The sequence below is a fragment of the Micropterus dolomieu genome, linkage group LG01, assembly GCF_021292245.1.
Source record: "Micropterus dolomieu isolate WLL.071019.BEF.003 ecotype Adirondacks linkage group LG01, ASM2129224v1, whole genome shotgun sequence".
NCBI classification, from domain to species: domain Eukaryota; kingdom Metazoa; phylum Chordata; class Actinopteri; order Centrarchiformes; family Centrarchidae; genus Micropterus; species Micropterus dolomieu.
The window spans coordinates 34,093,719-34,119,587 of NC_060150.1; the positions used below are offsets into that span (position 1 = coordinate 34,093,719).

General features: G+C 40.3%; 2 protein-coding genes and 2 long non-coding RNA genes across 4 annotated transcripts; 2 read left to right on the plus strand and 2 right to left on the minus strand.

The window, feature by feature from the left end:
* The first annotated feature begins 2,300 nt into the window (after positions 1–2,300).
* LOC123977003 lies at positions 2,301–4,513 on the plus strand. The gene is made up of 3 exons (XR_006826493.1): positions 2,301–2,726; positions 4,211–4,302; positions 4,422–4,513. It is a non-coding gene; the product is annotated as an uncharacterized LOC123977003 (long non-coding RNA).
* A 3,669-nt stretch (positions 4,514–8,182) lies between these two features.
* LOC123976996 lies at positions 8,183–10,410 on the plus strand. Its single transcript, XR_006826492.1, has 2 exons — positions 8,183–8,386; positions 10,310–10,410. It is a non-coding gene; the product is annotated as an uncharacterized LOC123976996 (long non-coding RNA).
* An 889-nt stretch (positions 10,411–11,299) lies between these two features.
* si:dkey-118j18.2 lies at positions 11,300–21,697 on the minus strand. The gene is made up of 5 exons (XM_046066244.1): positions 21,280–21,697; positions 20,880–20,986; positions 20,587–20,746; positions 16,805–16,937; positions 11,300–13,303 (listed from the first exon to the last, which is right to left on the minus strand). The coding sequence occupies exons 2-5, from the start codon at positions 20,897–20,899 to the stop codon at positions 13,083–13,085; spliced, it is 534 nt and encodes a 177-aa protein (XP_045922200.1). The 5' UTR covers positions 20,900–20,986; positions 21,280–21,697; the 3' UTR covers positions 11,300–13,082.
* A 1,330-nt stretch (positions 21,698–23,027) lies between these two features.
* timm21 (translocase of inner mitochondrial membrane 21) lies at positions 23,028–25,382 on the minus strand. Its single transcript, XM_046048543.1, has 6 exons — positions 24,798–25,382; positions 24,476–24,538; positions 24,248–24,345; positions 23,932–24,005; positions 23,527–23,632; positions 23,028–23,308 (listed from the first exon to the last, which is right to left on the minus strand). Exons 1-6 carry the CDS (start codon positions 25,123–25,125, stop codon positions 23,216–23,218), a joined length of 762 nt encoding a protein of 253 aa, XP_045904499.1. The 5' UTR covers positions 25,126–25,382; the 3' UTR covers positions 23,028–23,215.
* Between the last annotated feature and the right edge of the window lie 487 nt (positions 25,383–25,869).

Genomic DNA, 25,869 nt, shown 5'->3' on the forward strand with positions numbered 1-25,869 from the left:
AGATAACAGCCTCAGTAAAGCTAGTCGGTTAATCGATAAATTGATCTACAGAAAGCTTGTTGGAAAATAGTGTTTAGTTGAAAAACTTTTTAAAGCGGTCAGACAGACATTTATGACACCCGGAAGAAAGATCCTTATAACTTTGTAGATTTCTGGACTTTTCCTCTAACAATCATGAAATGTGTCAAAAATGATTGTACGGCTTTGGCCATGCAGTCTCCTGACCTTTCTTGTTGTGCCTTAATAAGGTCAAAATCCTTTTTGACCAAATACCTTCAAAACTCATGACATTCCCATCAGCCTCACTAAACTAACATGGCAAACATGGTTTTCCTCTTATCTGCTAAACATCAGCATGTTAGCATTGTCATTGTGAATGTGTTAGCATGCTGAGGTTAGCGTTTAGCTATATGGACCACTGAAAAAAACAATTAACTTTACACATTTGAATTAACTTACTACCTGAAACAGGTTTGAACCAAGCAGAAACCTTTGGGTCTGAAAAGTGAAACCAATGTGGAAGTGCCTTAAACCAGCATTCTTTCCAATGGCCAGCAGGGGGCGACTCCACTGGTTACAAAAAGAAGTCCTGTGCCATTAGATGTGTAGAAGTGGAAAAATTACCCTACTTCTAACCTGATATATTAGAGTTTATGGTCTCAATCGCTAGTTTCAAGTCTTCTTCAATACGGCATCATGTGGATTTAGTGAATTATGGTTCCTTTCAGAGAAAATAGACAATAAAGCAGCGCATGATTTAGGGCAGGACTATCTTGTGATTGTTGTTGCTACCATGGTCGCCTGTCAATCAGGCTAGAGTACAGGTAAGTACGTTTTGTTTTTAGCCTGTTTTTTTCTAGCCAGAATAAGCATGCCGGTTAAAATCAATCAAAGCTAATGTGAATTACAGATGCACCTTGCTAACCAAGCTTGCTAGCGCCACCTTCTAGTCCAAATATCTGGTGTCTGGTTCCAAAAAATCAAGATGGCAACGGCCAAAATGCCAAACTCGAGGCTTTAGAATGGTAGTCCGCAAACCAATGGGTGACGTCACAGTGACTATGTCCACATCATTTGTACAGTGTATGGTTTGAATTCATCAGATCTCTGTTAATACAGGACAAACATAATAATATAAACAACACAAAAATTTTGCCTTGCAAAATCAACTAGAGTCCCAGAGCACTCACGCCCATATTGTCTGATATAATATTCTAAACAGATGTAAAAGGTCGACCAAACAAAGACAGGTGCTGACGAATCATATCTTTTTATCTCATATCTTATTAGACAAAATCTTACCCATCAGCAGAGTTGGCCAACATGCCACATCAAAGAGAGTGTAGGAGTGGACGCGTCCATCCTAATTAGTATGATAGAGCGTTGATCTGTGAGTGATCTAAGAACACACACACACACACACCTACCTTGAGCCCAACTCTATTTCACTGCTGTTTTTACGCACACATTCCAAGTATATCCCTGGCAATGGGCGCATGATAAATCTTGGCACGTTCAAACTCATTAAAATACATAGAAGCTGATGTGTAAATACGCACACACCACACACTAAGCCCAGCTGTAGTTTTGTGACATTCCTACACACACACACACACAGGAAGGATATTCCTGATGACGGCAGCATGAGTAATCTTGGCACATAAAGCTGAATTCTGCATAGTCAATGTGAATGAGACTGACTGCCTGTCATCTTCAGTGGACTCACACTTCAAGCCTGTAAGTTGTTTCTCTGAAGGGCCGCCAGTTACTCAGCAAGTATAGTTTGGCTCAAATGTCAGGATTCAATTAAAATGTAAATTCTCACTAAGCTGATAAATGAGAACAACAGTTCTCTCAGTTCCTTGGGCACCAGACAGGAGGCGTCTTTTTGCAGAGCCAGACTTGGAAGTTGTTGCGCGGGACAGCAGGTGAGCAATGAGGCCCAGCAGGGAAAATGAGAAATTAACATAAAGTCAGAGGTCGGCGGGATTCAGGCCATCCAGACGGTTTTACAGACTGGTCTTGTCTCTGCCTTTTCCCTCACTGCTTCTCTTGCTTCCTGCACATCACATATCTTCTGTTTATTGCAGGTCTTTTGTCTGGTATACTGACAGCTCCCAGAAAAACTTAATCTGGTCTGCACCTGCACCTTTGAAGTTCTTCTACAAACTGTACAAGCGGAGAGACATTGTTTGCAGGGAGCTGACACACTTCTTCGACTTGTGGTAGTTTAAAAAAAAGTCAGCAATGCACGTCACGTCAAAACCCAATACGCTGAAGGGCAAATGCAACACTTTGGAATGCTGAATCCAGATAAGAATGACTACATTTCTGTAAGTCAGATAGATATCTCCAAACTGTTTCTGCACCAGCTCTCAGCTGATTTTTGTGAGAGCTGAAGGAACGGTAGCGGGACAGATGAACGGTTTGCTTCACAGGCCAATGCTGAGGCAAGCTGCGGGCCCTCCAGCAGGAGAGAGTTTCTAATTTTCACCTTTCATCACTTAGATTAAGCACGTGGTGTATATAAGTCACGAACCCACTTGCCTAGATGACAGCTTTCCATTTGGAGAAATTCTCTGGGATTAAAAATGCTAAACATATTGACTCCAGTGACCAACAAATTACCTTCTTGGAAGAGTGGACGGCTTGCACAACACTGTGCCATGTGGTCGGACTGAATTAAGAAGCCATAAAGAATAGGTCCTGAGGACTATGTCCAGCAGGTAATAATAAATTCTTAAAATTGAAAAACCCGATGTCTTGACTGATTCCTCATTATGCTCAGACACATGTCTATCTGCACCAGGTGCTCATCCTTCCTTCCTGACATTCAGACATCCTCGCTTATCCTGTCATCACACAGACACAGGAGCAGGCATGTCCCTGCCCTCTAGATTTTATCTATAGTGGCGGGCCAAGTAGAAATGATGAACCTGCTTATCATGCTGTTGACACTTGATGCTGATGAAAGCTAGTGTGGACAGCGGTTTTTAAAAACACCCTGAAGCAAACCACTCCTACTCTGCCTTTCTTCAAAACTCCCTTTCCTTCATATAACATTACATTTTCTGACTTCACCAATCACTGAATACTATTCAATATTTTTTTTATATAATCTTCAAACAAAAAACACAAGACAAATTAGTAGTTTTTCTTTCATCAGTGGTGGAAGAACTCCTCAGACCATTTACTAAGTAAAAGTACCAATAAAACAATGGGGGGAAAAATCTAATAAAGTACTGGTTGTGCAGTTACATGTCCCCAGTGACTGATATATTATTAGGAGTGCATGCACAAAGTTTTTAGCTTGATTGGGCATGACCAGTAACTGGCTGATCGGTCCCACATATCTGATTCTGTCAAATGTACATGCATGCTGCGCTGCACAATGGTTCAAATCATGCGCACAGCCAAAGCAAGCCAAAGTTGACAGCCGGTGACTCTCCAAAAGGGTCAGTCTCTGTTTCTTCTCTCTGCCTGCTTGGTCGACTGACTGACGCAGCTGCCTTGATAAGGATGCACATGCTCATCCATTTGCTAGTTAACCCAAGGTCGAGATTATCTTTATTTTTTTTTCCATACAGACAGACTGACTGGCTCTATGTAGAAAGTGTTGCATGTGGCTTAAATGACACACATAATTACTTAGGGTAACACAGGTACGCATAGTGACTTGTTTTGAAGCAATATCCAACATAATCTTCATACATGTATAGACAGGTGAACGAGAACCTTATTTTGGACACTGAGCTCTATTATGGATGTCTATGAAGGATAAATACCCCCAGACATGAAGTATCCATCAGAATGATTTTGGTTCTACGTTATCGTATCCGTAAGCGGTGTACCATAATCCGTCTCCCTGGCCGGGCTCAATAAACAGTGCTGTGTAAGTATTCAAGAGTCTCAGAGAACTTTTTCGTCACACCTGACACCTGGCTCACTTTATTTTCATAACAATTACAAACATGTTTTAGCGTGTGTGTCAGTAAGTTTTTATAGTTGAATATTTAATTCTGACAATTGATGAGGATGAAAGGGCGTCAATTTCAAGGTTACATAAATAATTTGCCCTGCATAAGTAAATTAACCGTACCTTCTTGTCTATTAAAGCCTTGTTTTTAATATACTATGCATTTAGGTAAAAGGTGTATTTACCTTTTTGTTTTGACAAATCAGCATTGTTGATGCCTTCCCCCCCCCTCAGCTTCATGGTTTGCCCCGCAGCTCTTAAGCAGGTGCTTGGGCCTACCAGACTCCTTTGCCGCCGCCCCCTGCTGAGGAGACAACTAGGAAGAAGTGAGTACTACCATTGTTTGCTTTATCCGTTTGAGCTAATTTGATTATTAACTGGAATAGAGTAGAATCACTCAATACTATGTTGTAAACATTGCTGATTAAGGTTTCTTTTAACACAGGCAGGATGGCAAGATCCCCTTGTGCTTCCTCAATCCCCTCTGGAACTACTCACAGCAAAGAAAGTTATCAAATATTTCAATAATTAGACAATCAAAGTAAGAATGTATGACTTCCAGCTTTATCAACAATCCCCACCTAGATACTCAATTAACTATTTCAGGTGATGGAACCACTGGTCTCCACAGAGGCCTTCAATATTTGTGCGCACACATGGTCTGAGGCAGTTCTAAATTTGTTTGCAAGGTATGAACAAATTCAGGTAAGAAAATATTGATGAATCATAGATTTGCATTATAACAGCTGAGGGCAGTCACAGTAACACAAGAAGTTTGGACCCAAAATGCCAGACACCAAAGCTCAGCAGTTCCGTTTGCAGTGTTTAATGGTCCATATGGAAAAAAGACAGCCGTCCAAATGACAAACACAATCCAAAAAGGGTTCGGGCAGTAATCCAAAAACAAAGATCCAAAACATAAATCCCACACATAGCATAAACAGGACACAGACACAGGACATGGCAAAACTTTCAAAATAAAACAGAAGTTAAACACACAAGGACATATTTAACAAAATAAAACAGAACTAACAAAACCCAAAAACTCAAACCATAACAATTTGTATGTACAGTTTAAACACAGATGTGTGCATATGCACTGTTTATAAAAGAGGCCGAATGAGCTAAGACATGTTTGCACATGCTACTCCAGCAGAGTAAAAAGTAGTTACAAGCAAGTAGCCATATGAAACTACGTGTCGCACAGCACATGATTCTTCAGGTTAAATTCAATGGTCCAATTTATTTCTGTTTAGCATGACGTTAGTTTTTTACTATTATCTAGTGCAGTTATGCTTCAAAAATGTTAGTGTTGCTCATTTGTGAAGGTTATCTTTAGAAACAATCATTGTTGATATTGTAAGTAAACATGTAACCGACACTGTACACTGTACTGTAACACTGTATGTAGAGTCCGAAATCATTTTCTTGATAGAGGGGAAAAAAGTTAAGATTCAAGCTGTATTTTTTCAGCAGGGGAGCCCAAATGTTTTGAAATAATAGCACTATGTTAGCTAGCGAGTAGCTTTGATTTTAGCATCATGATGCGTGCTCTTTGAACATTTATTCAGCCCACTAGCTAGCCCTTTATTCTTGTACCCCTTTCACACTGATTATGTTCAGGGCCTGGAGGCCCCAGTGGTCAGCGCATGCTTTAAGCACGGTGGGGGCCCACACACTGTCACACTGTAGGTGCAGAATGGCCCAGGGGCCCTAGTGGTCAGCTTATTCTTAAAAGGCCAAAGGCCCTGGGGATCTCACATTGTAAGTGCTGGGAGGTCTGGGGGCATTAACCAGTTTTAATATTTAAATCTTAAGAATGCACACAGCAGACTACTCAGTCAAGACAAAGCATCACACACTTGGCGTTAATACTAAGCAATTTTCCTGGTGGCAATTCTGGGGACTTGGGATGTCACAGAAACTTACGTAATCAGAAGTGACTTCAAACATAAGCAAACATGGAGGCAGATTTTGAATCAAACATAGGGGGGGTTGGGGAGCCCTATAAACACCCAGGGGCCTGGTGGTCAGCTTGAACTATGCGCTCTAAGGAACCTGGCTTAACTTCCCTCAGAAGTCTTGGGCTTGGAGGCCCCCTGGCAATCCGAAGCACTGGTCCTGTCCATAAACCCACACTATACTCAGGGATGTGATTTTTATTACCTGAAAATCTGAACCACGTGAATCATGCAGATCTGTAATAATAATAATAAGAAAGTTGAAGTCGAGTTAAATGGAAAGGACATCTATAGGCTGACGTAAAATGGCGAATACTTACTTTATTTTTATTTATTTTTAATTAACCCATATTTAGCCAGGTAAGACCTGACTCTTTTACAAAGGACACCTGGCCAAGACAGCAGCATAACAAGGTTACAGACACAAACAATAACCACAAGAAGATTTAAATTAATGTGTCAAAATAATACTGCTGAAAAGATCAAAGTCTAAGGTTTACCATAAGCTCTGTCAATACTTGTCTGCTCCTTTGTTTTTATGCATAAGGGTAGTGGAATGAAGGGGAGAATATGTTTTTGTAAAATATAGTATAGTATACAGGTATGTGACTGGCAAAGGGCAAAAAAGCAGGAAAATATATAGAGACACCCTGATTAAACTGGCAGCGGCAGGACCCATGACAAAAACTTATTTGGTGGATGTGTAGTGGGAATCAGACAAATGTCTAATCCACTGCTCCATCGCAACCTCTCAACAGCTAAATATGCAACATGAAATAATTTACTCTATAACTAAATAATATAACTACTAACTTTCAAATTACTTCAGTTGAAGTTAATAGATTCTTTTTAATGAATAAGAGACAGCAGCAAAGGTTGTCGCCTGTGTAAGACCTGGTGGCCAAACTGTTAAAGAAACAGTTATATTATTATGAAACGGCCTTATATAAACCCTGTCACAACCATTCACAAGAAAATTTTGCCAAACTTGCCAAAACCTTTAACATAAGGACGACCTAAAAAGCAACCATTCATACAGCAAAGTGTAGCCTATTTAGCCCATGACTGATCAATCGACAACAAAGTCAAAGTAAACATTAGATAGCTTATAACAAGCAATAATCAAAACATTCCCAATTTATCTGATCCTTATTGTCAACTCAGTGTTGGGCAAGTTACTCAGAAATAATATAGTTATTACCAATTAGTTACTCAGCATATACTCCTTAAAAAAGTAATATTAGCTACTCCACTTATTACTGGGGGATATAAAGCCACTTTCTCCCGATCATAGACTGTAGTCCAAGCATCACTGGCAGCAGCGGCCGGAGTTTCTTTCTGAGTTTCACATTGCTGTGTTGCTTTAGCTGATGCTTCAATTCCCAATGCAATTTTGAAATGTCGGGGGAACTCTTTAGCTCCACATTTTAGAGGGCTGTTACCATTTGCGTTGAGAGTGACAACTAGACACGTATGACATATATTACATGTAATTTTTGTCTACAACACAATCCATATGGTTTATGCACCGAAAAGAACCATGTGGATAAAGATGCCACACCTCTGCTCTGACATGAGTCACCCTCTCTGTGGTTTCTGAGCTTTGGCATTATTTGAGCAGCTGTTGATGTTTGGACACTTTTCACCGTGGGACAGAAGCATGGCAGAGAATCACCCTCTCTGTAAACAAACCACAGTAGCTGATAAATGCACAAACATCTTCACAATTATAGCCACCAGAATTTTTTAAAACAAATGTGGTTTGAGAAAGATGGCCACTTGCCAGTGAGGCTGCCAAAGTACTGAAGCTTATCAGGCACGCTAAGTTTTTCTTTTAAAATGATGACAGGGGTTGTTCCAATTCCCGATTCATCTATATATATATATATACTCTGAATGCATATTACATAACTTTTAACTGAAACACTACTGTAGCACTGAACCAAACTAACAAGTAAAGTAAGACATTAGAACAAAAAGCAATGAAGGTGTTCAGACAGAGAGAGGGAGAAATCTGTTAGCAGTTAAATGACCTGCAAAACTCATTAACGCTTGCTGTGTTGCCATGTTATACCGTCCATGCACAAGGATGTAATGTGAATTTGCAGAAAGATAAAAATTTAAACAGTGTAAAATAACACCTTTGGTCAGGCTAGTGATGGGTATCCTCATCTGAAATGACTTTGAGGTGGGAAATTAATAACAGAAACATTTTCTTTTGACATCTTATCCATCCTCAGGAATGCCTGGAATGTGCTTTCTTGCTGAAATCAAAAAAGGTGGGGCTTTTTCCACTGCATGCATACCGCCCTCGAAAACTCTTCTGCCATTTGATAGCTACTGCACCTATTGGCTTGGAAGTACAATGCATCTTTGACAAGACAACAGAGGGTAATTGAGCCGTTGCTTATGTTGAGGCCTTGAAGACCTCAATAATCTCGAGAGGGGGGTGAGTGAATATCCTTGAGCAGAGTGTTCTGTGTTGTATCTATTATACAGCTGTTTATACTGAGATGTGATGATTAGCAAAGCCGTTTACATGATGGATAGTTTCCTGTTTTCCAAAATGCTAATATTTCCCCTGAAAACATCAATTTCTCAAAGCAAAACCAGTGCACTGCATACAGGAGTGACAAACACAGACTGTATTTAGCCATGACAGGAGATGTACTCACACATGAATCAGTGAGTACAGCTTTAGTCTTGATGGATTACCTTCATTTCAGTGTTCAAAATGATATCTGAATAGCTGCGGATAAGATAAAGCACATAAATGTGTACCATTAAACATTTTAATTCCTAATTCTAATACATATTTAACAGGCATGGGAATGAGCATCTTTTATCCAAGTTGCCTGTAATTCCAATAGCTCCACATTAATTTATTTCTCTTGTAGTTGTCTGTCAAATGATCACTTATCTGATTAATCTCACAGGCATCAATTTTGCTTAAAAAAGGGTCTCTAATGAAGTGTATACACAGTGCGCATTGTTCCAGCTCAGCTAATCTGTATGCAGCTTAGCAAGGCAGCAGCTGAGATATGAAAAATGAGCGGCCTTGAGGATCTACTCTGCTATACATTCCACCGAGAGGGCTGTACAATTGATCTTGATCGAGCCCAATTATTTTTTCCATCTAAAGTCTAAAACTTCGGAGTGAATGTCAGTGCCGTTTTCTGTGTAATAAAAGGCATCAATCTATACTGAGGTGACGCCAACCAGCAAGCACTGCTTATGTCACAGTTTTGCACACGGGCTCAGCAACAGGTGCAGGGCTGCTCAGACGCGTAGTTGAAATCATCACTGGTGCAACACTGCTCTCTAGTGGCACATCAAAGCTTTGCCAAAGTTGCTAATAATGAAGCTTCAGCGGTCTGAGATAAAAAGCAAGGAAGTATCCTCAAATGTTTTTAATACAAAATTCCCTCTTTTATTGTACACCCCCCCCCCCCCCCCCCCCCCCCACAGAAACTTTACACAGAGCAAGGATGGATACTGTCCCCCATGTCTTGCATTGGAATCACATACGGAAGAGATTTCTTCATGTAAAGGAGCATTTGCAGTGCGAGTTTCACGCATTTCTCATTACTGAGCTCATTCTTTTAAAACACACAGTCGGCACAGCAACAGTCAATGTGGACTAAACTGTGGAACACTAGTCATCGATCTGACACTAAATGCATTCAATGACAACATCTTTCAAACGACATGAATTGTTTTCTCACTCCCACTTAATCTCCACCAAATGTGTGTATTTGCACATGTTAATGTAACCTTTAGAAGTAGCTTAAATAAGGTAAAAGGAATTAGGATGTAAGTACAAAATAGAAAAGATGGGAACAGTGTTCTGGTTCGAGAGTTGATCCGGAGATGTGTTTTGAAGGGTTGTGGTTGCATTGCTGCATCTTGGGTGTGAGATTAACTGTTGTGTTGAGCTGAGACTTTGAGATAGATATCAGTATAGACAAATGTGGGTAACCAATTGTGAAAAACTTTTAAACACATTTGAGTAAATGTACACCTACAAGGAAAGTGAAAAAGAAAATTCCGAGCTCAGATTCTGTACACTTCTGCATTATGTTGTCTGTAGGAACCAGATAAACCTAGTTAAATATAATATACTGTATAACCACCTACTTCCTGTGTATAAAGTAACCTATTACACTAGTCACTCAATATTTAGTCTAGCACTCTTCGGCCTTTCACTATCGTATTCTTATCAGTTCACAGTTTGACTTGTACATATTTTATGTTGTGGTCCTTTTTGCCGTTTATATTTATTTATATACATGTTTTTACATCTGTAGTTAAACTGTTTGTATTAACCTATCTTTGTTCAGCTTTGTTGTTGCATCCTTGTTTTTATCTCTAGGTCCATTTGAAGCTACCTCAAAACTACACTACACTGAGAGCAATGAAGAGTCAAATTCCCTGTGTGTACACAAACTTGGCCAATAAAGCTGTTTCAGATGAGCATGTTTATACAATGCATTTTAAAAGGGTACATGAAGGTCTGTTTAGTTGTCACAGAGAGCAGTCCTCTGCCTGTGAAACCAGTTATGTCTTCTGTGGCTCTGAAGGGAGCTTTCTGAAATAAAGGAAATAACCCCGATCATATCATCAAGGTCGTCTCGGAGTGGGTTGGAGACCTTAACTGGAATATACCAGATATACTGTTGTTTTACATACAGGGGGCTATAAGGTTTGAACTAAACGGCATTTTGGAGACTGGAACATAGACAGTATATTACTGAACGAAGCCACCCTGCAGATTCGAATGGAGAGCAGTGAAGCCAGTTTTGGACCAATAAAATACTACTACAGGGCTACTTCCTGCTTGCACCAGCGTCTACTGCATATGATCGCGCAGCATAAGCGTGGTTTAATGACGTAGAGCAACAGCAGACACACCGTAGTTCTGGTAGTTGCATAGCTGCGCTATGTCGCACAAACAAGAAGTTTCATGGCTCAGTGTGTTTGTCTGACTCAGATCGTCACTGTTTCATCAACCCACCTCTGAGGCTCACCTGCCTTTATAATCTAAGCAATACGGTTACATCTCTCATGTGCGTCGGGATGTCACAGAGTTTTGATTTTTGGGCCTACATGAAACCATTGCATTATGGGAAATGTAGGTTGCTTTTGGAGATCGACCCATACTAGAGACTAAAATTCAGGATAATTCCATTTTAAGGCTGATCTGATAAAATTATAATTGGTATACTCCAAAAAGTAAGTAAACAACAATAGAAACAAATCATGACAGTCTAATAGTGTGAAATTAAGTAAATAAGGTCTATTTTGGAATCTGAGTGTACTGCAGCTATTGTTCAGGTAAAGCAAGAAAATAACACTAACAAGATTATAAACAACAGTTTAATACAGAAGACGTATTTCTCCCGAAACAGAAAAAAAAAAAAAAAAGGTAGCAAATTCCCCACAACTTACAACTGGAGAGATCCGATAGGTCAACCACCATGGGAATAAACATGAAGTATTTTACAGTGGAGGCCTGTAACTATGGTTAAGGTAGTCAATTGACATCATAAGATCCCCTGTTATATACTTTCCACAAAAGCCCCAAATAGAGTCATACAGCGATCATTTTGTTTTACTTTCGTCTCATTTTCTGTAATGTTCAGAAACTGTATACAGATTATATTGTTGCTGAAGCAAAACACAGCAGGTGGTTTATTCGGGAGCATCTTTTAACAGTGTTATTTCGAGATGATCTGAAACGCAGTGATACAAAAGAAGCAAGAAAAAAATAAAATAAAAGCACAGTAATGACCTTTCCCAAAACAATACTACAACACACCAGAAAACACAAACAGAAGAAATACACAAACGTTGCTGACTTCTACCAGCCTGTGGTAGATTAACATGAAGATTAAAAGGAACGAAAGCTGCTGTAAAAATTTTGCATTACTCTTCATTTTGCAACAATTCTAATGAAAACAGCTTCTCTCTTTTTCAGCAACTGCATTAAATGCAGCCTTCAGATCCAAAAATGTTTTGAGCCTTAGCTCACAGCCTTGTATGGATTTTTTTCAGGATTGTTGCACATTTTTTTTCCATTTGATGATCTTTTTCTTATTACAATTCATAACATCACATCTGATTATTTCACAGCTGGATCTAAAACTACAGTGTTTTTTTTTTTTCCTTTTTACATGTGTTAAGGGACTGAACTACACATTTTCCACACTTCTGAAGACCTTTTATCTGATTCCACAGTTCTCACAGAAATAATTAAGTTCATGTTCATACCGTTTGCACAGAACCTCACTTTCTGTAATATACGAGCTCATGTAAAGCAGCGACAGACAGAACCCAGGAGTAGAGCTGACTATCATCGGTGGACAACCACTTGTCTACTGCCAGGAGTCATCAGCTTGTCCTTGCTCACTTCCATTCACAGATCTAATAGGCACTTGAACTACCTAATGTGCCAGTATAATCCCCATGATATACTACACAGAACCAGTTATGCTAAACACTTGAAACAATTAGTGCATTCATGAAGTAGTTCTCAGTCAACAACACATGCAGTATTAATGAAGCATTAAGAGTAATATAAAACACAATTATTTCAATATATGCAGCAACTAGCCCGAAATCTAAGTATTTTCTGTCACACAATGTTCTTGAGCTACTGTGTTCAGAACATCTACTCGTTTCCCCAATCGTACTTTTTGGAATGAGTCAATTGTTTGAGATCTGTGAAAGGAAGTGGCCGCGGACATACGGCGGGAGACGTTTTCATAAAAACACACTTGAAAGTTATGTGTCTCTCTGATTATCTGCATCTCACCAGTTCCCCTCTTAGCTTAGAGGTTGTTTATCCTCATCCTAGCTGGGAGGCAGGTTCTGCAGTCCTGACCGAGGCACACAGGCTTGCTGATGTCATTTGTTATTGCCCAACTCATCAGATGATCACTTTTTTTTTTTTTAAAACAATACAAAGTAGAAAAACAACTTAGTTCTAAAAACCCCCAAACACACACACACACACACACACACACACACAGTCGCATTCAAATAAACATCTGCTCTCATGTGCTGAGAGTTAGGCTGGCAACGATCGCTGAGGTTGAATGTAGGAAGGCAGTGCATGGAAAAGGCAAACTGGCATCAGGGATCGATTAGGTGGACCTGCTCTCTGACTCGGACTCACTGTGGCTTACAGGGCCGTCTTGCTGACTGACTTGTGGAGTTGCACACGGTGTGTAGGGGGGTGGGGCTTCATTTATGCTGATGGTGTCTCCTCCCTCAGAAATGAGAGGAGTCTGATGGAAGGGACGAAGAGCGTCGGCCTCCGCGGCATGAGCGTACTGGCTGTAGGGAGGGGGCTTCAGGTCATCCTCTGAAAGGACAGGAGAAAACAGATCAGAAGGGTGATCAGCTGTCTAAAAAATGTAAACATTAGGTCAAATAAGTTTCAACAATAGGGCTGCAGGTCTAATCAAAAAAGCTCCCGATCTCAATTCACGCCTGCAATCTCACTTTTATGTGACAATGATTCTGCCGTGTGCGCAGTTGCATCAAAACAAACGCTCCAAATTTCTCCCTAAGCTGCATCAACAAATGACAAGTGTGTGTCTGCGTAGCAAGAGAGACAAGGCAGCAAAATGTGGTGAAAGACAAAGCTTTTTAGGAACAACAAAAACATGTCAGAGTTTTGGATACCCAGTGATGCTGAAGAATGACAAAAACGTTGTCGGAGAAAACAGACCCCGGAGCACTTCTCGTCAAGTTGTTATTTTATTTTACTCTCGGTTCAACAGTGTTCCTTGTTTGCCGTATTCTCATTACAAAACCTGCTCTCTTTTCATTTGCCCATTACCACCGTGGCACCTCCGGTACACCCTCCTCTCCTTCAGAAGGTGCGTCTCAATTCTCTTAATTGCATCCATGTTTCCCTTACCCGAGTCTTTTTCCATCCCACCAGAGATGCATGGTGGGACGCAAGGAAACCATGCGAGGAGAGAAGAAACAAGGAAATATGTTTTGTATTGAAATGAGACGTCTTTTCCTCCGAACTGTCACGTGAAGCGGCGATGCCTGTTTCTGATGATGGTGGCAACTGATGCAGCTGTATCAGCTGACACTCGGTTTTAACAGCTGTAGAGGCTTTTGATGGATCTGTGGCTGCACACATGTGCACTGTGCTGATACTAAAAAAGAAGCAGCATGTTTTCCCTCTGTAGCTGTTACCTGTATAACAAACACCTGCACATGAACAACAACCTGCAGTCTGTATTTATACTGTGACCTGCTCAGAGGCACTGGATCATTTCTATAGGCACAATGTGTTTATATTATTTATTCATTATTTGCATCTGTATTTATTAGTATTTTGATTGTGAATTAATTATTGAATAACCCAGAATATGATCATAGTGTCTTTTGATTTATAAGGCTAAATGTTTCAGGGAAAATTGAAGTGATGTAACCCATATCAAAGCCAACTCTCCGGAATTATCAGCCTCACATCTGACTGAATGGAAATGGTGATAAATGATGTATAAAAGCATTTCTTTGTGACAGACACTCCCGACTCTCTCTGACTTTAATTGCCTCCAAAATAAAAGTTAGTGGAAATGAAAAAATCTTTCTAATAAATGAAGAAAGTTGTTTGTGGTCCTTTTGGTTTTCAGACCTACAATGAACACAGATTTTAACTAGATAGTGAATTAGAAAACTAATCAAATATAAAACTTGGGTGTGACACACTGGAGTTTCAGTTCAGTATGAAACTGCAGCAATGCCGTGATGTATCAGATCAGTCCAATCAGCTGCAGCGTCCAATGAATAACTAATATCCGATAAGAGGGCGTGTCGGCCAGTAAAAGGCTCCCGTGATGGCTGGTCTCGTGTATCCTTAGTCATTGCTCCTCAGAGATCGCTCCTCGCTGCACAAGTAAGAACTTTGGGATGGTCTGCATGATGGCGGAGCAGAACAACTTCCAGGTTCAAGCGAGGAAGCGACAAATAAAATAAACTGAGATGCGCCTACTGTCTCAGCCTAACCACACTCACTCTCTCTCTCTCGACTCATTTATTAACCTGAAAACAACATGACCAATCTATCAATTAGTCCTACACTGAAGCCACTGGCTCTGACCTGGCGCATGCAAATGACTTAAACTACATTAATGTAAAGTTTGGAAGTTACACATGAGCATGTGACTGGGAGTTTTTTTATTTATTTTTTTTTCTCAAATGGTCACAGAATTACAATTTGACAAAGATTATGTAAGAAACTGCGCCACCGCAGACGCATTATGCAAGTGTACAAAATTATTTTCCTACCTATAGTACTTTTTATCCATGCATACATTTCCCCAATTAAAATTTTTATATTACAGCAAGCCCCTAGACACCATCTGGTATCTTTGACAGGGGAAAAAAATCTGATGTGGGGGTGAAAATGAGGTTGCAACATTGTGTAACACAATTAGTGCTGTCACCACTTCCACCCTCCATGAACACATCCTGCTTACTGAATGAGCCCTTTAGATGAAGTAAAATGCAATTTGTCAAGAAACAGACTCTGAAACTTGACACAAAGATTACAAAAACTGGCCTGGGTAGCTCCTGCCCTATTCATAAAGTCACAATGACAATGTTGAGAATCAGCAGTAAGTCACATGAAAGACGAGCTCCTTTAAATGTTACTGGGAAGAAAGGTCAACATCAGATTGGCTGGGGATAGTAATAACATTTAAAAATATTAAATTAAATAGGATTGGCATAGGGGGAACAAAGATTTAAAAAACTGCTAAAGTGGTAAAGGTCTGACTGCTCTCAGAGCACCAGCAGAGTGCTGAGTACATGAAGTCTCTTAGTGGAAAGAGTTAGATGACAGGTTTTCCCTTACTAGCTTTGCTTCTGCCTGCAGAGCTGAAAACACAAGAAATGACTGAACTGACATGAGCGGCACACATCAAGGAGACCTGGTACACAAAGTAAACCTCGAAGCGTCTGATGGAGTCATAATGCTGGCAGTGTTTCAGAAGCCGGTGGCCAACTTTTGTCATGAGTAGTTCCAACCTGTGCTCAACAAGTGCAAGCAACTGGATTAATAAACTGTACTCTGATGTGTGTCTGAGTTTTTTGTGGGTTACGGTGAAGGAGTAGTAATTTTAAGCTTAAACTGGATTTCTGTGGTAATGGGCAACGCTGTAACCACGGTGACAACGGGCGTAGGCTCCATTATGCTGTAGGCTGACATGCACCTCTATAAAAATGTAAAACGCTCAGTTATCTTTTCCTTTTCAAAGCCACCTCCACTGCAAACCTTCTTCTCACAATAAACTCTGCTCAATTGCAGTAAATCAAGCTATGTAAATACCACGACCAGGCGGAATAGTCAGTAATGAAACAAGGCAGACTTCCCCACTGTTGCTCGTAACACAAAGCGAATAAAACAATGTAAACAGAGTTACTGTGGGGAATGTAATTAAAACACCATCTGGTCCGATCATGTATGATATACTTGTTTTAGTGCTGAGGTGGTGCTATCAACTGCTGAAATCCGACACTGAAATATTAATCAATACCCGTCATAGGTAGCTACGATGTGACTCCCGTTAACTCCTAGCATCAAGCATAAATCTGGCTTTGCTTTGCTGGGTGCTGTGAACCAAGGAGGACTTGCCTTTTATATCTTAAAGTTGCAACTGAGTGAAAATATATGCAGCGGATAGCAGCCAAGAGCTGCCACTAACAGGAAGTTATGAATGAAGAAGTGCAAAAAATAAGAATGAAGCCGTCTTCCTGACTCAAATTTAGATCAGCTATGTGAATGAGGAAGCAGCAGGCGCATGGTACATGACTGTGTTGAAAAGTGTGTGTGCGCTACCTCCGGAGACGGTCTCATATGGTGGTGGCATGTCCAAGTGGGAGTAGGAAGCAGCTGGTGGCAGGGCTGTGGAGGGCTCCTCTATTGACAGGTCATCCTGAACGCCGTACAGACTAGGCCAGACAGACGTTTGCTGCAGAGGGAAGGAAACATAGAGGGAGTTAATGATACACTCAAAAAAGCAGAAACACAGAAGAATATACACTTAGACCTGCACTTGTACACAGACAGCAAAAAGATGCAGCTTACACCTTCATAAATCTGAAGCCAAGAAATCCCAACACTGCTAACACTATCAGGATACTAACTCGGTTGGTTTTACAGTACACATCTCCAGAGGTGACATTGCTGCTGGCTATGACAATATTGATTTATGCATTTTGGTTTAGCCCTGATGATAAAGGGGAGCCAGGCAACAGGACGGAGCCATGTGCATATCATCTCCGTTTAGCCCACTGATGTGTCGGTGTGTCATCGGTCCTCCAGCAAGAATCTATGGAAGAAGGGCGTTTACTTTATGTCTAATCATTATTCTATGGGTCATAATTATTGAAATCTAAGTAGGCCAACAACGTATTAGACACACACCATTGTAGGCTAATCAATGGCATACATGTCAGTGACTTCTATCACCAGCAGCTCCTTACAAATACCAAAATATACTATATCTACAGTCAGGAATGTATGAAAAAATAAATACTGCCCAAGCCTACCAAACACCATGAAGCAAACAGTGAGACAATACTCCTGGAGAGAAATGAGATACTGTAGGTATGATAGACCCCTCTTTACTCTGTTTAAACGTGTTTTCTAACCATTGTGCTGACCAGTATGGAAACTTTCCACACCAAACCCGATGAACCATGAGGCTGCCCATAAAGCTGTTTACACAAAACGCAGGAGCGAGGCGTCTGCAAGTGAACGTCTGAAACAATGGATTCAAATCACACAAAATGAAACAGGGGTGTTTATTTTGATGACAAAAGATGACGAGGAGAGCAAGCAGCTATAATAGTCATAGTCAGTTTTATCAGCCAGTTAGAACGGTCAAGCTCTTTTATCTCCTCTACCTCCTCTGAAGAAGCTCTCAATGGGGTTTTTTTTATACCCATGTTAGCTGGCTAACTACAGCAGGAACAGGAAGAAGGTTCATGCGGTTTGAGCCGATAATGCAGTGATGATGGACTGATTCCTTTGCAGACTGATGTCTTAATTAGCCCAAATTGCCATCCTGTTGTTGTGGGCGTGATAGAGAGCGTTGAGGAAAGATGCAGCACAGATAAACCACCCCAAGTTCAAGGTAATTACCGCACAAATAACCTGTAATAGCCTATAAAATAACATAATTACTGTGACACGTTTTTGCCAAATCAAACTGGATCCTCAAATCTTCCGTGGCCAGTTACCGGTCACATCTCTGCACAGCTATTTCTATAGTCTAAAACCAATTAAGATGAAGCCTAAGAATCTAAACTATTCAGTTCTTCGATCTCTCTACAGGGCCTACGTGTATCAAAAGTTTCTTTTCTCATAGCTCTAATGGATTCACTTTTCAGGTAGCCGTGAATAAGATTGTCCAGGTGGCTTAGTGAGTGATACTACATTAAGACTTTCCCCTCCCACTATGTTTGATTCATTCAAAAAGGCCAGGACTCGAGTCGTCTTGGCGTCTCTCCAGAAAACGTTCAGGGTGCTAGGTTATGGATGACCGGGGGGCCTCCCTGCTGCACATTCCATTAAAATCTAAACAGGGAACATTATACACCAGAGACGGCAGAGGGAACTAGAAAGGAAGAGGAGCAGAAGGGGGGTAAAACGGAAGAGGAGAAAAGACAAGGATGCAGCAGAGGAAGAGTTATGGAACAAGGACAGATTAGAAACTGGAGGAGGCTGAAGAGTAACAAGCCGAAGAGGGCTTCTGGGATACTGGAGGTTGGCCAGTATATGCATGTCTGATAAGACACGAAGAACGGCAATCTAAACTGGATTGGACTTTCTCTAAAATCAGACAAACATTACCGATAGCACACAGGATATTATAACTCGTCTGGGAAAACCCAAGGCCAACAGCCCAGGCGTCTCAGTTCCTACCGCATCATTTATTTATTTTTTTAACAACTGGGGCATTTCCTGTTTCCTGCACAAATATTTCAAACAATGCTAAAAATATCATAGTCTGCACCTCTTAAAGCGTAACTACAGCAATGAAAAATAACTCAGAAGAGGGGGCAGTGTCAAGATGAACAGGAAATGACTTGACTTTTATGCGTTTGTCATTTGTGCAGCATCTTTTGCAATAGCTACTCAGAAGTGGACGAAAGTTGAGTTAGAAAAAAGTCTGAGACACCGGTTGTGATTCAGGGAGCATATTCTAGGTAGGGTCTGAATCATGGCATTGCTTCCAGGTGTTTTATAGAGGCAGTGAAGCAGAAAGGCCGTAGGAGAAGCACGAGCATGAGGACTGTCTAAACCTTTTGGCATCGCCCACAGAAAAGACTCCAAACGAACTGATGTTGAGGAAAGGGATTACTATTCTAGACATGCCGCTCATCAAAGCAAATTCAACTTGCACTTTAAAGGGAGCAATAAAAGAGAAGCCTGCGTTTTGTAGCCAATTTCAAAATATTTAGAAGCAACATGAAATTTAGGTCCTGACAACTAAGGTCATCCCAGAGATCAAATGACTCTAAAAGGGCAGCCCAAACGGACCACATCAATTAATCAGGAAACTTCCAATTTTTTTTTAATTTTTATTTTATTTAACCACGAAGTCCCATTGAGATTCAGAATCTCTTTTACAATTTTTTTCTTATATAACTTTTAATTTCCATGGGACAAAAGATAGTAACAGTACAGAGTAACAGAGTTCTGAGACACACATTGCTGTCTGTAAACCAGTCCGCTTCTGTCTTGCTGTGTGTCTTTACTGACTAGACCCTCGGTCGCCACGGTCAAGTGCATGCAAAGCAGAAGCGTGGAACCTATTAATGCACATCCACACACACTCACTCATTATGTCACTGAAAGGGAAACGAAGCCCGTCTTGTCATTCTATACAAAGTAAAAGCGACTGACTGACAACCACATGCCCTCTTGAGAGAACAAACAACTCCTCTGCAAAAATGTAACACAACTGTGACCTTATTTGACTTTCTCTCACTCCAGGCCTGCAAACTCCAGCGGGGTGAAAAAGGTGACAGTTCTGGGAATAGGGCTGGACGTTGCTTATTGCTGAACAAAGCTAGCTGAAGTAGCTGAAGAGGAACAACAGTTACTTAATACAGTCGATTTTTCCAACAACATTCATATGGTGTGTGTGTCAAATATGTGTCTGCTTGGTTTTGAAAGTTTAAAAGATATTTAGGGCCCACAAACAGTAACATTAACTGCAGTAAACAGCATGGCTATGTACTGAATTGCTTATACTGACTGTCAATGCTCCTTTACACTTCCTGTATTTCCAGGGGAGAAATGACATCATCTCCTGGATCACACTCTGTGTAGCCTCGAGGCCACGCACCCTCCAGTTGTTGCGCCCTCATCCCCTCTGTTGCATTTTTAAACATGTTGGGAGAGAGGTACAGCAACCATGAGGTGTCCTCAGCCTACATAAAGTGAGTCTCTTTATTGCCAAAACACCTGAACCTGTGTATACTTGGCCTCGGCCATAATAAAAACATCACCTGGAGGCGCAAAACCACTTTGGTGGTTGACAGCTAGATTAGCAGTTTCAAATGTAGACCGAGTTAGTGTTTGAATGTAGGTGGGGGCTCAGCACTTACACTCTGTCTCTCGCACATCTGATGAAGGTAGGCCCTTCCTCCAACAATGACTATCTGAGCATTGCGTGGATTGCTCAGGTATGCTGCCAGCTGCCTCTGTCTTGATCGGTACCAGCAAACATAGAAGAATATCTTGATGATGATGAATATAATAACAACTCTGTAAAGGGCAGAGGAATTGGCAGAAAGAGAGGAGGAAATTGGGATATGGATGGGCATTAAGCACACGATTTAAACTCCACCTTTATCATATTGTTTTTAATTCATTATACAATTAAACAAGATATACTCACATGTACCAGTACAGTTCCATTTTTTGTGAGATGTCAGTCACTGAGTACAGGCTCTCATAGCTGGGGAACAACTTGCTGATGATCCCTAGCCAAAACTACAAATTGCCCTACAAAGGGAACAGTTTTGAGGAATGATTAGAGAGGCAATATTTATTACCTTCACTTAATTAATACATTACAATAACACAGGTTATCAGGTTATCATTAACACTAACAAACTTTTATAAACCCAGAAGCTCAGAGCATCTCACCACTTCAGCTAACGTTAGGTTGAGTTAAACGTTCAAGCACTTTCTGTAACTTAAACCAGATGGTTAAACATTACGTTTAGCACGACAGCTTCTCCTTTAACTTAACAAAACGCAAACGCAAACACAAGAACAAGATTTTTTTAACTTACTTTCTAGCGATGGCTACTCGGCCTTCACAGTTAACTGAGAAGGTGTGCCATTTCCCTTTTCCTGTAGTCTCTTGAGATGCGAGTAAGTCAGAGCTCCAGGAACCAGTTGGGGCTACTGCTAATTTAGCTAGGCTATCGTGTCGCAGGCCAGAACAGCAACAACATCCGTTAACGTTACTCTATTTACATCCGCCGCGAACAAAACAATAACTGAAATTGACCTGTTTTATGAGCATACGTTACCTTCTTGGTATTATATACCAGGTCGCTAGCTAGTTACTCGGCAGGCTACTCGTTAACTTAACATTGAGGAAACAACTAAACTAGTCCTATAGAGTTTTAGCTAGCGTTAACTTAGCACATCCTTGTGCGTTCAACGCTGCCTTCACAGTGGGCGGCGTTCACGGTACTGTTGCTTTCAGTGCTTCCAGTAAGCAGCTGCACCGCCTCAACGCATTACGGGTAGCTTTTACGTTCAAGTGCTGTTGTTCCTGTCAGAAATTGTAGCCCCAAATGGCGACCGCTGTATAAGAAGCACGGAGCTACTTTGTGCTTCCACAGGATAATTCAAATAAGAAAGCCTAACTCAGGTGGGTTCGTAGTTTATGATTTTTTCCCAAAAAAATATGCCCCCTCCTGGAAAACAAATCCGCAAACGTCACAACTGTGAAAGGATTCAAAATAGTAAGAACAAATTATCTGTCTTCCCGCATCTCGGCAGCGGCGTTGTCACTACCACAAAAAAAGATTTGATTGATTTAAAAAGTGATATTACTGTTGTTACTGCTGGGCATTTAATTGAGTCCTATCATAAGAGTCAATATTTCCTACGGTCATTGAAAGTAACATCGTCTGACAAAGGGGCAAAATTGGACCAAATATAGGATATTTTAAAAACAATGTCAATATATTACACATGTAGATCAACGTGTCATAAACTATAATTATTGGAAGGCGAAATTATTGCAAACGTAACCTTGTTTAAAAGTAGATGTTCAGTTAATGTCGAGTCTTGAAAGTCTGTTTCCCTATGATACCTTCCAAGAACTATTGAAAAACTCATCGAAACACCCATTCAAATTCAAACACATATAAAGATGTCAATTAATGACAAATTCTAAATATTCTAAAGGGTTTTTCCTATCTCTTGATTCTTTGCCCCATCTAGTGGCCACTGTTTTATAATACAATGTACCATTTCAAAAAGACAACCACATACAGAATGACACAGTAAACTACAGACTCAAGTTAATACGTAAATATATATAAATATGAAAAGCAGACCTATCAAAATTTACAGGTGTGTGTGACTGAGCTAATTTCTAAGCAAATCACAAGGAACATTTCTGCAACATTTTCAAGATCGCTAAAACAACAGATTTGACAGTATTTTAAACAAAGATGTTTTAAGGGTAAAAGCTTTCTTAAAATAACTGACAATGCCGCACCTAAACCATAAATCCAATTCAATAAAGCTAAAAGATCACAGTGACATCCATAGTTACAACCCAACAGTTACAGAAAAAAGCACTGACACTATTTTTTGTTGTGTTTCTGTTCCAGTGCATATAACAAACACACATTTTTATTACAATTTATAAGCATCTTTTATTACACGTTATTTCAAAATTCAAGTCATCCTGTAGTCTTTTAGTCAAAAACAAACAACTATTTGTAGCACATGTGTCTGATTTATAAAACAATAACACATAAGAGTGAATGATTATTTTCTGTGAACGAGACTGTGCTTTGCAATGCTCTCCACCAAATGTATGTAAGATATGTAATGTAAATTTAAGTTAAATTTACATTACATCTTAAGCTATTTGTCCAATAAATCAAACCTGCCTTTCAGAGATACAGTTTTCACAATGCTTTCACAGTGAAGTGACACTTCACCATTATCCGAATGTTCAATGTTAGTCCATTATCTTTCTTATCGGTTATCTTCCACAATGATGGTCCTTCTTGGGTAGGTGTCTATGTCCACAAATATGTATCGAAACTCATATTTTCCAGTTTCAGGGTTCTGCAAAACAACAAGTTAAAACAGTATCTCAACTTGGCAGATATCTGTAAAATCATTTCAAATCATGTCTAAATATCACCTCTATACATTCAGTCTCTCTGCTGTCACACGTGACATTACTTATGGATTTTTTTGCAGAAACTTTAAATTTAGAAATCTTAAATATTGGGATAGCTCAATATTAATAGTACTGCTCTTAACTAAAGGAAAATGCCAACCTCTTTTGACTCTGAATGTACAGTCCCTTTGAGGCCTGGCTCAGAGCCTTCGATGTAAAATGTAAGTCTCATGTGCTTCAGTCCGTCCTTCAGGTACTCCATGTGACTATAGTGGAAACACACACACACACACACACACACACACTAAAATACTGTAATGCCTCAGCACTACCACCACATAGATGCTAATTTATCTACTGTATACTTTCACCTATTTAATACTCAAATCCAAGATATATCCGGTTTGTGAAATGGTACTTTTGATTTGATTGAAGACTTTTTTGTTCACTGTCAGACTGAACCGAGGTAATAAAAGCATATGACAATTTGAAGTGACAAAACTTATTTATTACTTCACGTACTAATCACCAACAGCTTATTTTGACAGAGTAACGAAATTCCCACCTGACTTGCTGCCTCCTTCCTCGACGGGTAGTCTCCCCATAACACTTGATTGGCTCCCCAAATGCACCAATCACCTACATGTTCAACAAACATAAATGTTTTATTGCACTTCACTTTTCAACAGGAGATAACCTCAAGACCTTGGCAAACTGTCAGAACAGATATCAACACAATATACACAATAAGCACCGCAATACGGGCACGCATTTAGTGTAACACTGCATATTATACAGTATAGGTGTGAGCTGTCTCTGGGTTATTGAGCTTAACAAGACAAGTACTGTTTGGTCTCAGCAATTTGTGATTTTAATCTCACCTCTGGGTGTAACTTGACTTTGTTGAAAGCTTTCCCGTAGATTTTATTTGGACTCGAGGAAGAAAACAGCTCCTGGAACACCACATATAACAGCCCACCTGAAACACACACACACACACACACACACACACACACATTAACGTCCATATCCATTACCTGACTTGAAATGAGACTGCAAATCTGCTCGTTTGTGATATGCCACTCTTGAAATCTTGAGGTTGTCGTCACCTGTCACTCCAAGCCCGATAAGGACGACTATCAAGTAGGTGAAGTCTCTGCCGGCTTCTTTCACTGGAAGATATTGTGGGTGGGAATTATTAGACAATCAACTAACTGAACATTTGCAGTTTACAGTCTCACAAATACAGGTGGCCCAGTTGGAAAATTGCACTGGACTCTGGTCACTTGTGATGATGATTTGTCACAATTCAGATGCTATTTCTAGACTCAACAGTTATAGCTTTTGGGTGTATAAATGAAAGAAATACATTATCATATCTTATCATGCAAGGAGCAAGAGAGGCCACAACTCTGCCGGACCCTGGCTTACCTTTTTGTGCAGCTGAAGGCTTTGGGCTCGCACCCTGATACCTGTAAACTGACTTGTCTCTCTCTTCTGGGCTGCTTTTATTTCTGGCTGTAAAGTCCAGGGAAATAGCCCGCCACCTCTGAGTTTGAACGAAGCAGCTGAGTGCTGGCTGAACACAAGCAGGAGCCCCGACTCTTCTGTGGAAGGTCAGTCTTGATACTGTGGACACGGTCCTGTGTGTGAGGAGGACCGAGCTGACCTGTGTGAGCTTGGATTTTTGCACAGAGTATTGTGTCGCTGCCTGTTGTAGATTCCGGTGCAGGGCTTTCAATATCTGCGTATAAGCCATGATTGTGTCCTCTGTGAGTGAAGCTTAAACTCCTTAAACCTGTAGCAAGGCCGAGTTAACTCTTATGTTCTTTAGCACGGTCAACAGCTAGGTAGCTGAAGCTGTGAAATCAAACTAACCTACCGCAATGTATAATAACATAACATTAATTTATTATACGACATGAATGTACTACTTTAACCACTGACTAACCTACTCGAACATATTTGCAGGGGTGGTCTGCGTCAAATCAATTCCCGAGTCGCATACGTTTGTCGTCACGCAACATATAGGATTCATGGGAGACTGAGTTTTTAACTTTAACTGAACCTCCCAACGGGAGGACCTTTCTGACGAGGAGAGATGCCAATATAATAAACTACGAAATAAATTAGACGACTTATATAAAGCAAAAGCGAGCATGTGTTAGATCCAGGAAAAAGTTGATAAAAGAGGGCGAGCAAAACTCCGCCTACTTCTTTAGACTGGAAAAAAAAAAAAAACTCTTCACCGGCTACTGTTGATCAGATTAAGGTAGATGGTAAAATTATTGTTAACCCTAGAGAAATAGCCTCTTATTTCTAGGCCTATACACTTCTAATTATTGTGAGGCAACTGCCAACTCCTTTACAGAATCTGTCGGCCACTGCAAAGTTATACAGGTGAAACTCGAAAGATTAGCATATCGTGCAAAAGTTCATTTATTTCAGTAATTCAACTTAAAAGGTGAAACTAATATTTTATATAGACTCATTACATGCAAAG